This window comes from Galeopterus variegatus, unplaced genomic scaffold (assembly GCF_000696425.1).
Source record: "Galeopterus variegatus unplaced genomic scaffold, G_variegatus-3.0.2 Scaffold2592, whole genome shotgun sequence".
Lineage (NCBI taxonomy): Eukaryota > Metazoa > Chordata > Mammalia > Dermoptera > Cynocephalidae > Galeopterus > Galeopterus variegatus.
The window spans coordinates 98,980-113,957 of record NW_007728703.1 but is presented as its reverse complement, the minus strand read 5'-3'; the positions used below and the strand labels follow the sequence as shown (position 1 = coordinate 113,957).

Below are 14,978 nucleotides of genomic sequence, written 5' to 3'. Positions count from 1 at the left end.
AACATGTAATAATTTGGATTTTGGAGAGGAAAACAGCTTAGGGAAATCTTTACTTGGTTTCCTCATGTTGACACGGCAGAGGAAAATTATCTGTGCCTGTAATAGAAGATCTCAACCCTCCTCACAAAAGTGGCTTTTTGCCCTAATCTCCCCATAACAACTCCATCCTAAGTCCTAAAAGTCTTACCAAGTAATAGTCTATTTTATCAAGTTTAAAGCTTCCTTTTTGCCTAATATACTCGTACAGAAGTAATGGTAAGTTCCCACATCAACTTGGAATGATTTAGGGTATGATTTCAACCTTTTCTATTTCCCCAAACCCTGCTTTTTAAAAAGGCACCTTGTTGTATTCTTCCATCTAATTTACCCCTCCAATTATGCCACAGTCCCTTTATTCCCTAATGATTCCTTGTAGTGTGTCTGAGGTTCAGGCAGGCTAATGTCTTGTCTCAGGACATACATCTCTGAGTGACAGGGTACATCAGAGATGGGAAACATCTCTAAGTGATCCTTTTGACACTTAGTTCAGTGTCCTTCCTTCCAGACTGTGTTTAAAGTTACTCAGGAGTAAACTATCCAGCTGTATACCTAAGTGGATATAAGCTGTGGACTGTTTCTAATGTTTTCTTCTCAATCTTGTTGTTATTTTAATCACTACAGTCCTTATGGAGCCCCAATAAAAGGACAGATATCGTAAGTAAGAAATAAAATGGCTAAAAAGGAAAAGGCTTCAGGGCCAAAACTCAAATCTATTTTGAAATCAATCAGCAGTTTTAGCAATAAGTCTCCTAAATGAAGAGGGTTTTAACTTTATAATCAAGACCCAAACTAGTTGTGTTTAATGGTGGTACTACTGCCATTTACTCATATGTGGTTTCCCCTTAAAGGGCTCAAATTCTCTTCAGAATGAATTTCATTTTTTCGAAATGGTGAAAAAGTTGTATCCCTCAGATTTGGTATCAGGACTTTTTACAGGACAGTGAAATTAAAGGATAGTAAGTTAGAATGTGGGAAAAAGTATACCTAGGCAAGACACGTATGAGTATTTTTTAGGAGAAAGACAATTAGTGGTATCATATGCTATTCCTTATCTCTTTTGAAAATATTTAGGTATGAATATTTGTTTTGTAAAGCTGAATGACAGAATCCTTGGGAGTTCACCTTGTAAAAGTTCTTAAAACCCTCTTCCTGTGATGATTTCAATTTCAGCTCCCAAGTTCATTTAATTGACTAAGAGAAGAACATGATAGGAGAAGTGATATTTGACCAGAAGTAACAAAGAATAATAGACAGACGTGTGAGAAGGCATGAATGAATTCTTGGTAGATTCTACGGAAAGAAAATCATGGAGCATGAACTATACTAAGACAGGAAACTTGGCAAGGTTGGTAAGACAGGCAGCTTCTTTCATGATATACACTGAGAACATAATTCATTTTCTTAAGCAACATTTAACTATAATACTATATCATTTACTGGTATTTACTGCTGTAGAAATTGACAATGGTCAATATTTTTAGAGAAAAATATTACCAATGACTTCTAATTTCAAACTTTAGGAAATGTTTATGAAACAGTGCATAGTCTCCTACTGTGGTGGTGTTTAGAACCTTCACAAAAGTCTAGGAAATAAGATGGAGTGAATGACACTGACATACGAAAAAATCATTTGAGTTTGCTTCTGATTCTACAGGTTTATTAGAACACAATCATTAATGTGGAAAAAAAACACTTAAACACCAGTTAGCTCAGCTGGTTAGAGCACAGCCTTATAACCCCAAGTTCACGGGTTTGGATCCCCATACCGGCCAGCCACAAAAAAAGAAAAATAAAAAGATCTACTTCTACTCTGCTCTTCTGCCTTTCATACAGGGCTAGAACAGCTGGTCTGGTGGGCTAGGGGCATCTAACAATCATTTGCAAATGTCAGGTTGGATGCTTTTGATTTAAGGGTCTCTGTACGGAGCTCAACGTAGGTGAAATCTAGCCTACCTTTATTCTGGGCTCAACCCGTCCCTTCCAAGGTCACGCTGGCAGAGATCACCTCAGGTCACTCTTCCCACTTATATTTAAGGCCCCACAACATAATTTAAGCCTAATTATCCAATATTAGTCCCTATACTGCTCTGCATTTAAACTACACATCTTTTCCATTTTCAAAGCTGTCCTCTAACCAATGTTGTTTGGTTGGGCCTCCCTGCTGTAACTTATCACTCCTTTTTGGTAAGTAACCAGCAGGAGCGTGGTCTGACCTGGGTGAAGGCGCTTCATGCAGTTTGATGCTGGCGCTGCGGTCCCTCCGTACTGGCGCAGGCTCCAAGGTGGGTAGACCTGTGGCCGAGGTGGTGGTTGTCCAAGTCGATGAGACTCGTCTCAACAAGCCAGGGGGCAAACTCCTTCTCAGGCGCTAGGAAGGAGTTTGATTTTATTACCAAGCATATTTTATATCACTAACTTTTATGTAACATAGTCGAAGAAAATGAGTCTTTAATTAGAAATGAATTGATTAAACTATATTGGTTGGATATCATCTATCACCCACATTTTAATCTGGGTGCTCAAAAATTCAATAAAAAACTCACTGGCCAAAATGAATGATTATTATAAAAATACTATTTTGAGGTCCTCATTTCAATGCTTATGCAAATATGGGATTATAGAAATGAGAATCAATTACCTCTTGGATAATTTTATAGTAATATTAGTTCAATAGGAATTATACAGCTATACACATACATATTATATTAGTATTATGGCCCATCACCGACACCTCCCTCCCTCCTCCCTAGCTCCCCTCCCCCCCAAGAATGTCCTTTCCGTTTGCTTGTTGTAACAGCTTCAAAAAGGTATAGTTGTTATATCTTCTTCCCCCCCCCCCGGTTTTTGTGTGTGTGTATGTAGGTGAATTAATTTGTTTATTTTTTAGCTCCCACCAATGAGTGAGAACATGTGGTATTTCTTTTTCTCTGCCTGACTCGTTTCACTCAATATTTATTCTCTCAAGGTCCATCCATGTTGTTGCAAATGACAGTATTTCATTCGTTTTCATAGCTGAGTAGTATACCCCCCCTAAGAATTATTGATTTAATTTTACTATCCTGATTTAAAAATGATATGAGCTAAGTGTAAGCATCTTTCACAAAATGCACTGCCTCTCTTATGATTAATGTGACTTAATCATTATGATTAATTAATATGATTAATGTGCTGGCTGGCAGGGTCTTCTGCCAGGGTCTTGTTGCCTCTTACGATTTCCTCTTCCACCACCTCCTAGGTGGGATACGTGGCACCATCAGCTTACTATTACGAGAATGAGCACCACACTCTGAACAGAGTCTGACCCTTAAAATTTAAAGTGAAGGTATTCTCCTAATAAAGCCTCGGCAATAGTCATAATAGGTAGGACCTCAACCCACTTTTATTTGTGGCTAATTACTAGTAATAAACCAACCATGTAGGCATGGTTTACAAAGACACATTCTGCTCTTCTAAAGAGGGTACAATCTTTTGAGAAGTGAAGTATATGGCACTTTGGGATTCAAGAATAGCTCTCATATGAAATAGTTTCCAGTGTCTCTTAAAGATTTGAATATGCACCTTAGAAGGTAATTCAGTAGAAAGAGAAAGGGTCAAACAGCAGGGTTCTTGCCTTAAATCTGTCACTGAACTCAAGTCTGTTTTGAGACCCAAAGAAATAGTTAATCTCTCTTCCCATATCTTTCCTGTCACATCATGCTTGGGTATGTCTTTTTCAGGGAAGTGAAGGTTTGAAGGAAACTGTATGAATACTAAATTGACAAAGTTATGACAATCACATTCCTGAATCAACAGACTCACAGTAGCAGGAACATGGAAGTTACTGACTGGCCACTGACTCAAGGGGACAGCTGCTTGTCTACTGAATAACTCTGCTGGATGTAGCAGAGACCACTGAAATTCTGATGTTCTTGGTCTTTAATATGACTTATTTTTAACTAACACTGAGATCTGAACTGGGAGCAGGGTCCTATCTCTTACCATTTACTTTTGTAACACTCATATATGTAAAAAGAAGGAATGCATATAATTTTTTCTTTTTACATATAAAATGTGAGATCACATAAATCACTAAGGCCATCTTTTACTTTAAATTATCTACAATTAATGAAATCTGTTCTGAGTTCAAAACTTGCTCTGTTTGGGAAAGCCGTGAGGGTACTTTGAGGGATATCATAGTAAGAAATCAAAGAGGAAAGGGATCTTCAGTTTTAGAAAGCAATTAATTTAAACAGAATCTGTCCCAGAATAGACCAGACATTTTTGTCTGTTTATTTTTTGTTTAGTTTTTTTTTTCTGCAATATCCTTATCACCTACAACAGACCTTAGCCCATAAAAATAAAAACTCCCTGCAAGTAAAAACTTCTTAAAAGTTAAAAATAAAAAAGGTAAGGCAAAAAGGTAAATTTTCTATTTACAGAAACCTATCAGGTATGAGGACAGAAGCCTTTATGTTTAAATTTGTGCCACTTTTGTCACCATGGTCAACACCTCTTCCCTGAGCAATTGACATGAATCTGCAAATGGGTTTGGGGTGACAGGAAGGAGACCTAGAAGACAATAAAAGAAAAAGTTGAACCCTTTAAGTAGTATGTCATGAATACCCACCTTGGGAAAAGCCAGCTTGTCTTTTTCTGAGCTTTCCTCGGAATCAGAACAGGTATAGTTTTCACTGAAGGAAACGATGGGACTGGCCCTGGGCTTGTGAATGGCCTGGAAGGTGAGCTGTGTGCTGAGTAGGTTGCTCACCGCCCTCAGGGACGTGCACACGTTCGGGGGCAGGGAGGGGTCTGCCAGGAGGTCGGTGATGAGGCCATGAGCCTCTCCCATCACGGCGATATCCACAGTTATGCTGGTTCCTGAAGACTGAGACACCAAACCAAGACAAGGGCAGGTCAGAAAAGGCCTGAACCTGGAGGCACAGAGAATTAAATTGGGCTTTTGCACTGGAAAATAAACAGAGTTGACTCTTTAGGATTTCAGCACAGGAAAATTCACATCACATTTCTAGTCCCCATTTTGATAAAAATTTGCTCTGGCTTTATTTTAGCCCTTTTTGTGTTCGTGGTACATTTTTTAATGCTAGAACTTGGGAGACCATGTTTGAAGAGATTAAAAAGATAAGCACTAGTTTTTAAAAGGTGAGATGTTTCAGAGAACTGGAAAAGAACTTCGTATCAATCACTCATTATGAAGACCTCAACATTTTATATGTATATAACTTATGAATTTCATTCTTAAAGTAACATTACATTATTATACCATAAATTTTTAATCGTGGTAATATTTTAATGTGACACTTGAGCCTGGTATGTGGTAATTATTCAACTAATATTAAAGACAGACACAAAAAGCAACCTAATTTGTGTTAGAATTCACAATCTCTCTTCTTGGGGTTGGTAAGAACAGAAGTTTCCATTCTAGAATTCTGTGGCACATCCGTTATATTCTGCCAAACTGCTGGTCTCACCAAAGAAATGAAAAGCACAAAAAACAGAGGACAGGAATGCCCCCCACCCTGCTGGTCAGGAGAGAAAACAGGCAGGAAGAGGTGGGACTAAGGGAGGGCAGGGGAAGAGGGTAGTGTCAGGCCAAGAGGGTAGAAGACTAAAGACAAATTTGTAAGTCTGTTCTGGAAATGACAGCTGCATTCTGGCACAACATGCCCCAATAATTGATGAAGACTTTCTTTACTTTTCTTTAAATTTTTTTATAGTGCCGTTAATATTACAATGTTGCCACAATGCAGAGAACCACACAAATTTAAACTGCATAACCCTGTTAGTGATTAGGGGTGCAAGTTCTGGAACGAGGCTATTTAGATCCAAGTCCTGGCTCCTGGTGCCAGCACTTTCTAGTTGGCAAATCACTAAGTTCTCCATGCTGTGATTTCTTCATCTGTAAAAAAGATATAATAGTAGTACCAATCTCAGAAGATGATTCTAAGAATTAAAAGAGAAAACATATGTAAAACACTTAATATTGTGCTAGCAATTTTAAGTCATCAATAATGTTAATGATATAAATAGTTCCTGAGTTTTTCACTAAGAAACTATTGGCTATGTATTTGGAAGAAAATAAAGTTTAATCATTCTCTCACAATAGACTCAAAATTAAACTTCGAAGAAATAAAATTTTAAATGTATAAAATCATAATGTTAAAACAAAGTTGTAACAAAAAAGAAAATATTTTATAATCCTGGAATTAGAAACTCTAAAAAATAATATGAATTCATAAAGGTGTGCCAAGGACACACCTGACAGATGTTACTAAAATAAAGATGTACGCTTGCATGTAAGAACATATGCCATAAGCGAAGGAAAAAGTCTGTGCGAAAATGTTTGCTACACAGGGAAGACAAAACATATCCAAATAAAGAGCTTCTAAAAAATCAATAAAAGGCAAACTTGAATAAAGGTATAGATAATTCAAATAAAATATAAATAATCAAATATATGAAAAGCTACTTGCCTCCCTAATAATTAAAATGTAAATTAATATAATAAAAACAACTTTTACTTATCAAATTGGCAAAACAATAAAAGACTGATAGCACTAAGCATTAGTAGTAGATGGGGAAATGAGCAATGAGAAAAATAATTGAATATTTTTGGTAGAAAATTTTGCTGGGTCTATCAATTTGTAGTTTAAATGTATATATCCTATAATCTAGCAAAAAAACATAGGCATCTGGTCTGAAGAAAAACTTCTACAAATATGTAAAAATATAAAAACAAGGGCACAAAGAGTATAACACTACTCTCTGGTATCAGCCACCAACGAATGCAACCACTAAACGCATATTAATAGAGAAATTGTTTTTTAAAAGTTGTAATATTTAGAAGATGAGCTGAATTTGATAAAATGATATTTGATATATTACTGGTTCTGACCTCAGAGCCAGCAAAATTGCATATGTGTTTATACTTTCATAGGATCCATTTATAATTTTAGACTTGAAGTCAGTTGGGAAATTTTTAAAAAATGAAATCATGTGAAAATTTTGCAGTAACTCACTGTAGGCTGAACCTTGGCTAAAGGCCATTCTAAGGAAGCAGATGTTTGCTTATTTTAATTTTCTGGCAGGGAATATGAGTTTACATTTGGATTTTCTCCTTAAGATAATATGTATGTACAGTAGGACGTAATAACTTCGTATAGCATACATTATACGAAGTTATACGATTGCCAGACATGAAAAAAAAAAAAAAAAAAAAAAAAAAAAAAAAAAAAAAGTTGTAATATAAATGTATTATAAAATTATATGCACTTTAGTTTAATAAGAGGTTTGGGTAGATCCATGAATTATTACATGGAAAAATGCTTAGAAAATATTGTTTGGGGGGGCAAAGTATGTCATAGAAAAAGTGAACATGTATTATTTTTATAATCAGAAAAATATCACAATTTTGGAAAAAACCCAACATCCATGAAGATATCTAGTCTTAGAATAACTATAAATAATGGAAAAATTATTCTGTAAGGGCATTATATAAAACAGGTGTGTCTTTTACCAACAAAATAATAACAATAAGTATGATAATAATGGTGACAGCTGACATTTATTGAGCACAAGTCTACAAAGCTGGTATTATTACTAGCTTCATTTTTATTAGTTACAAATAACTTGCCAAAATCAGTAGCTGGAAAATGGAAATGCCAGCCTATAAACACAAATACTTTATTTTCACAGCTCAGGTTCTGGACCAGTATGCTGAAATATCAAAATTTTCATTTTATATTCTGAAATATATTCGTAATTATTTAATGCATTATGTAATCATAGTGCCCCTGTTTTTTCTCTGTTCATAGGCCTATTTATAAACCAATATAAAAATCTAAGTACAGTATTTATAGTTTTATGATAATCATGCACATTTCATATATGTTCCTACATTGTTAATTTTTTTAAATGTTCATAAAAGTGTCACTAAACTACATTAACATTTCCTTTCAGAAACATATTTTCAAGTGCATCTGTAATCATTTTGTTTCTGAAAAACTCACCCAGTGTAATACTTTGAAACAGTGAAGTTTATTCCTACCCATGTTGTTCTAATACACTTAAACTAAGAAGTCACTGCACTGTTTCCATAAAAATTTGAAAATTTAAGTCAAACTTTGTTTTCAGGACACAAAATTGTAAAACTCTTTGACAATAAAATTAAGTTTATGCTCTAATATTTAAAGAGATTTTTTAAATATGTTCTCAATATATAAAATTTATAAATCTGAAGAAAAAGTAAAATATGTCCATTGGCAATTAAAATTAGGATTAGAATTTTAAATTATTGGTGGAAGGATAAGTCTTTTTATAATTCTCTAATTTTATATGTTTTTTATAATTCATTTTTTAAGTAACAGATACATTTCTTATATAATCAGAAAAAAACAAATACTAAAATTTTAATAAGTAACTTTAAAATAGAAACAGAACTGAAAATTCACCCTTTTAAGTCAATGTTAGTATTACATAGATGTAGAAAGTAAGCACATTATGCATTTCATTGTTACTATGCTGCAGCTTTTGTGAAAACAAAGGTCTTTTAAGTGAAAACAAAAGCAACATTCAAGACAGTAGTGAACACTTTTACCGTTGGAAAAAAATCTCCCTACTATTATTAAGTCAGGTCCTTGCTTTACTAGTTTTCTGATTCAGGATTAAAATTGTGTAACAGTCAAAAGTTACATCACACATAAGAAGTTATCACCACTTTCTGGCTCTAATAGCTAAAGGCTTCAATGAGGCATGAAATCTAAAACCAACAATCAGATTTGTCTGCCACAAACCCAAGACTAACCACACAAGAAATGCCGAAAGACAGAAAGATCGGCTGGCTGCTATTTCAGTAAACAGCAGGCAAGCTGTAAAGACATGGGCATGTCCAGGGAGTCACTATTAAAGAATTTTAGGGGAGACAGGGCTTCAGGTGTTGATAGAATTTTAAAAATCATATACAAAGTAGGAAAAAATTGAGTGACTCACACAAAAGGGTATATCCATGCCTATTCAACTTGGAAAAAATTAAATAATTTAATTTCTATTTTTTATTTTTAGTTATACTTTTTTCACTGTTCATGTTTATGGGGTACAGTGTATTGTTTCCATACACGTGTATATTGTATAATGATTTAATCAGAATAGTTAGCATATTTACCACCTAAACATTTACCATTTACTCAGAAATATTTCATTTAACTGGTGAAATCTCAGATAGTGATAATAAATACTAAATGTTAAGTTTATATAAAAGCCACTTTAAAGGGAAAGTCTTAAACTAACAGCCTGATACTATCTGAGTGCAGCAATGAGCTATACTAAGCACAAAACCGCAGTTGACTCTTGTGACAGCGCAGATGATCAAACAAATCTTTTCCTTTAAAAAAGTTACCAAGCAATATAAAACATTCTACTTCACAGGCTCTCCTTATAATAGAAATATTTATATTTAACATTTAAGAAAATACAAGTGTAATTCCCTAGACACTATTTAAATGACAACCAAATTTGAATTGCAGCCTTTAAATAGAAAATCTGGAATTTAAGTATAATAAACAGTAGAGGAAAGTGCAGTTTTATATATCAAACAAAAATAACCGATTCTCTCGATAAATCCACCACTTTTCAACGCACCTGCTTTTTAAACATCTTCCTTTTCCCCTTTTATCTCCATCCAGTCTACTTCACCATCTTCAGGATGTCCTACCTAAGGCTGGATTTAGACTTTTACAAATGTAAATGGCCTTGTTATAGTACGATCTAGAGTGCTTCCAAGTTACTTTTAACCAAAGGCCCAGAAAACTGGGGGCTATAGATAAGAAGTTAAAAAGACATAACAAGGGCCGGCCCAGTGGCGCACTGGAGAGTGCACCGCTTGGGAGTGCAGCGGCGCTCCCGCCGAGGGTTCGGATCCCATGTGGAGACCGGTTTCTGCTCACTGGCTGAGCGCGGTGCGGGCGCGACACCGAGGGTTGTGATCCTGTTGCCGGTCCCTGGTACGGGCGCGACACTGAGGGTTGCGATCCCGTTACCGGTCAGTAAAAAAGACAAAAAGGAAAAAAAAAAAAGACATAACAAATATACTTATAATTAACATTAAACATAACTCCTAGACTAGATACGTATCTATCAATTCAACTATAGAAAATTTATTTTCACTCTTACTACTATTGTACTAAAAGTTTAAAATTGTAGTGCTGATATAATAAAGGGGGTATCTTTGAATATGTGTGGGGGTCAGAAAGAACTTGCACTCTACAAAAGGCATCTTTCATAAATTATCATAAGTTGCAAATTATAAAAAAAAAAATCTAACATTTATGTGATCAAGTTACTAACACAATGTAAAATAAAATTATTTATCTAAAATCAATATGTCAGGTTATTTATCGTATTTGGGTTTATGTCAAAATATTATTCAGAATCACAGAATTTCTAGAGACAAAATCTTTCAGAAAGCTTAGGAAATAACTATGGGCACAAGATAAATGAAAACAAAGAAACAAATCCACATCATTTTAAGAAAGTGAAGTTGCCCAAGGGAAAAATCAGAGAGACTGGAAAAATGGTGGTTTCAACAGAAATTTGTTTAAAATGATTAGAGAGATTATGTAGCATGTGGGGAGAGGGTGAAGATAATGCATCCAATTCTTGATAAATTTCCTTTGAGGCAGTACTAGTACAATCAAGTTATAGCTCTGATTTCTACATATTTTAAAGCAAAGATTAAAATGCTAACTAATGAAATAAGTTGAATACGTCTTTTCCCCAGAGGCAAAAAATGTGTAATTCTCAATTCTTCTGACTCAGTGAACTATCTGACGTGTGATTTGCTTTGGATATTAGTTTATTCTAATTGGGGGAAAAAAATTAGAACCAGCACAAAAGCCTCTCTTTATATGTCTATGTAAAATTTAAAGATAGGGGACAAATGCTAAAATACTAGAATTGAGAAATAATCTTGATAACTTAGTTGAAATGCTACATGTCTCAAATTAGGCCACTCAAAAATATTTTAAGTTTTATGATGTTTTCCAAAACCAGCCACAGATTTTCGATAGGCAATACTATATCCATTGGAGCAGTCAGGATCGCTTCCTCTAAAATTGGAGAACTTGGATGGATCTCTTGAAGGTCTCTTCCAATTCTTTATGTCTAAATCATATATCTACATAATGTTCATATATACATATACATCAAAGAAGAAAAAGGGAAATGATTTTAGGACTACTTCTTGCCATCACTAAGCATTTAAAATTTTTTAAAAAGATTTTTAAATTATTATGTAGATTTAGAAAAGTCCTTGCTTTATTGATTACTAATCTTACTCAAGCTCTACCTTATAACTGATGCTGTTTCCTTCCTATGGTTAAATGCCTAGTGTACACTGAGTGCTTGCCAGGAATAGACAATTCTCTGGAACTTCCACATTCTTCTCTCAATAGTTGAGTTGAACATTTGCCAAGTGTCAGTTTTGTTTGGTCCTAAATCTGTTTAGGCCAGTTTTATTTGTTATTGTAAATGACACATGCTAATAAAATATCCATAAGTCAATGCTTTGTGAATAAAAATGGAGTTGCTTCCTTGGAAAACTAAGTTGAATAGATTTACCTAAGCTTCATAAATACACTTTTGTAAAAGTGAGGCCCTAAAATGGATTTCCATTGAATTAGATAGGGGAGATACAACTGTAATTACTCAAAAAGAGAATCGTAACATACCTGAAGGATTTTCAACTCAGAATGTTTTCAAGTTCCTAAATCATTTCCACTATAAAGAAACTGAAAATGGCAAATAATGTATAATGAAATATAAGTGTGTTGTATGTAGAAAAGACAACCTGGAACTCCAATGAACACAGTGGACACAGCTTTTCATCAAAAGATGTGCAAAAGCCTGCATATTTATATGTACGAAGTTAAATACATTACCAGAGGTATGGAAAACGTATGTCATATTTTTCTGATTCTCTGCTTTAAAAACTTTTTAAATTTCCAAACCAACTACTGGTCCTGAGTATGTCTGTTAAGCATGTCAAAGCTATTCATTACCATTCCTGGAAAGAGATAGAAAATGAAGCTTGGCTTATGAATTAGCACATGGAGAACAAAAGGGTACAAGTGCATGTTTTCATCACTTATATAACTTGTAAGGTTGTGTATGTGAGAAGTTGGAAGGCAAAGTTACAAAGAGTTGAGATATAAGACAGAAAGTTTAATTCATTCACTAGTATCAAATATTCATTTTATAGGACAGTATATGCGGTTTTTAAGGACACAGGATCTGAACTCAGACTTCCTGTGTTCAAATTTCAGATCTGCTAAGCTTTGGGGAAATTCATTTATCTTTTTAGCTCTTGTTTTCTCATCTCTAACAAGGGGTTAATAATAATATCTACTGTAGAGTATTGTTGATGATTAAATGAGATCATGCACATAAAGAGCCTTGGTTAAGTGCTTGGCCCAAAATACATGTTTGATAAATATTAAACATCACCAACATTATTATTATTTATAATTTTTATTTTATTGAAACATACTGATTGTACATATTGATGGGGTACAGAATACATGTATGCAATGTTTAGTGATCAATACATTTATGTAATGTGCAGTGATCAAATCAGGAAGCATTATTATAATTGCACTTAAAAAGACTGTGTGCAAAGAGATGCATATTGTGTCTGTGGGATATGATTTTTCTATCAACAGAAGCAAAGTAGAACAATAAAATAAAAAACCCAGATATTTAATATTTCCACTTCTTATTCTAGATACAGTCATACAGATTGTATTCCTTACTCCTAAATACTCATAGTAGTTCTGTGATTAATTTTAGGCTCTTAAAAAATGATTGTACAAAAGCCCTGGTTTCAGTTAATACGCTTGATTGCACTGGTATGATTTATGACACAGTATGTGAAAAGAATTCTAAAAGCAGGCATCTTAGCTCCATTGTTGGAAGTATTTTTTTCTTCTATTTAGTCATCCTGGGAGGCACCCTGGTAGGCAAACACAGCATGGGAAGAACATTCTCAGGGTGAAAAGGGAGTTGGGATAAGAGAGGAATAAACAGTGTAAGAGATGACACATAAAAAGGAGTCACTGGGACTTTCTTACTCCAACTGAGGAGTGCTGGGAAAAGATGTGTGAAGGGTTTGTAGAAGCTGTTCCTTTTTCATCTCTACAGCACAATTTACCACTCCAAGCCCTCCAAATCTTTTCCTCGGAGGCTGTTATACTGGGAAATAGTATCATGGTCTTTAATGTACTAAATTAATTTAGAAGATGAGCTGAATTTGATAAAATGATATTTGATATATTACTGGTTCTGACCTCAGAGCCAGCAAAATTGCATATGTGTTTATACTTTCATAGGATCCATTTATAATTTTAGACTTGAAGTCAGTTGGGAAATTTTTAAAAAATGAAATCATGTGAAAATTTTGCAGTAACTCACTGTAGGCTGAACCTTGGCTAAAGGCCATTCTAAGGAAGCAGATGTTTGCTTATTTTAATTTTCTGGCAGGGAATATGAGTTTACATTTGGATTTTCTCCTTAAGATAATATGTATGTACAGTAGGAGGAAAACATATAGGGCCCTTCATCAAACTGCTTTCCAACAACATCTGTGTTGGAAGGTCCCGTTGAGATGTGAGACACAGCAAACTTCAGCAGTTACCAGAATTCTTAACTTCCTTCTCTTCTGATATTCAAAGAGCATTCCAAGTGACCAAATGGGAGGTAGTCCACAGCCTTATGTCCTTATATACTTCTCTACAATCTATCTGCAAATAAGCTAAACATTGTTCAAACATTCCCGTTTGTGTTTTCTAAGTACTTTCCAGACTAGCGAATTCACCGAACAACTTAAAATTAACCCTTAACATCGAATACAGTTTTGTTATTTAGGAAATAAAACGTACTCATTAAATTGCTTACTAGAGTAAGCACCCACATCTTTGAGAAGATAACCTTAGCTGCCTTTGACTTTCAGGCTGGTTCTCTCTTTTTCTCCTAATTAGAAAAGATGAGGTGGCTGGCAATGAGATGAGGTATTCAGGCAATGAGTTACTCATGTGATTTCTCCCACAAATGAATGTGGGAAGGATTGGGTAAGGATAAATAAAAAGCATTATTATATCTGTTAGTGGAAGAAATGAGAAGCAAAGAGAACTTAGCTGGATTCTCTAATGTGAGCATGAGTTTTTAAATTTTATAGGAACAATTAAGAATCTATGAAATAGGTTAATATCCAAAACATATAAGTATGTTCATATAACTCAATAGCAAGAAAACCAAAAACTCAACTAAAAAATGGACAAGGGACTTGAATAGACATTTCTCAAAAGAAGACACACAAATGGCTAATGGATATATGAAAAATGCTCAACACTGTTAATCACTAGGGAAATGTAAATATCATTTCACCTGTCAGAATGGCTTTTATCAAAAAGACAAAACATAAATGCTGGCAAGGATGTGGAGAAAAGGGAACCCCTGCACCCTATTGGTAGAAATGTAAATTTGTGCAGTGATTATGGAAAACAGTGTGGAAGTTCTTCAAAAAACTAAAAATACAATTACCATATGATCTAGCAATCCCACTTCTGGGTACTTACCCAAAAGATTCAAATTGTTTGTCGAAGAGGTATTTGCACCCCCATGTTCATTGCAGCCTATTCACAACAGCCAGGTTATGGAGTCAACCTAAGTGTCCATCAACAGATGAATGAATAAAGAAAACGTGATATGTGTACCTGATGGAATACTATTCAGCCTTAAAAAAGAAGTAAATTCTGTCATTTGTGACATGAAGGAAACTGGAGAACATGAAGCTAAGTGAAATAAGTCAGGCACAGAAAGACAAATACCATATGCTCTCACTTACATCTGGAATGTAAAACAATTGAACTTGAATTCAAAGAAGCAAAGAGTAG

At 34.6% G+C, this 14,978-nt stretch overlaps 1 protein-coding gene across 1 annotated transcript in view; it reads right to left on the bottom strand.

The window, feature by feature from the left end:
* PDE3A (phosphodiesterase 3A, cGMP-inhibited) overlaps window positions 1-14,978 on the bottom strand; it is a 121,616-nt gene that overhangs the window by 54,006 nt on the left and 52,632 nt on the right. The window contains exons 2-3 of the mRNA XM_008582365.1: window positions 4,646-4,903; window positions 2,253-2,407 (exon numbers count right to left, since the gene is read on the bottom strand). Coding sequence (XP_008580587.1) covers window positions 2,253-2,407; window positions 4,646-4,867 — 377 coding nt within the window. The 5' untranslated portion in view covers window positions 4,868-4,903. The remainder of the gene's footprint in view (window positions 1-2,252; window positions 2,408-4,645; window positions 4,904-14,978) is intronic.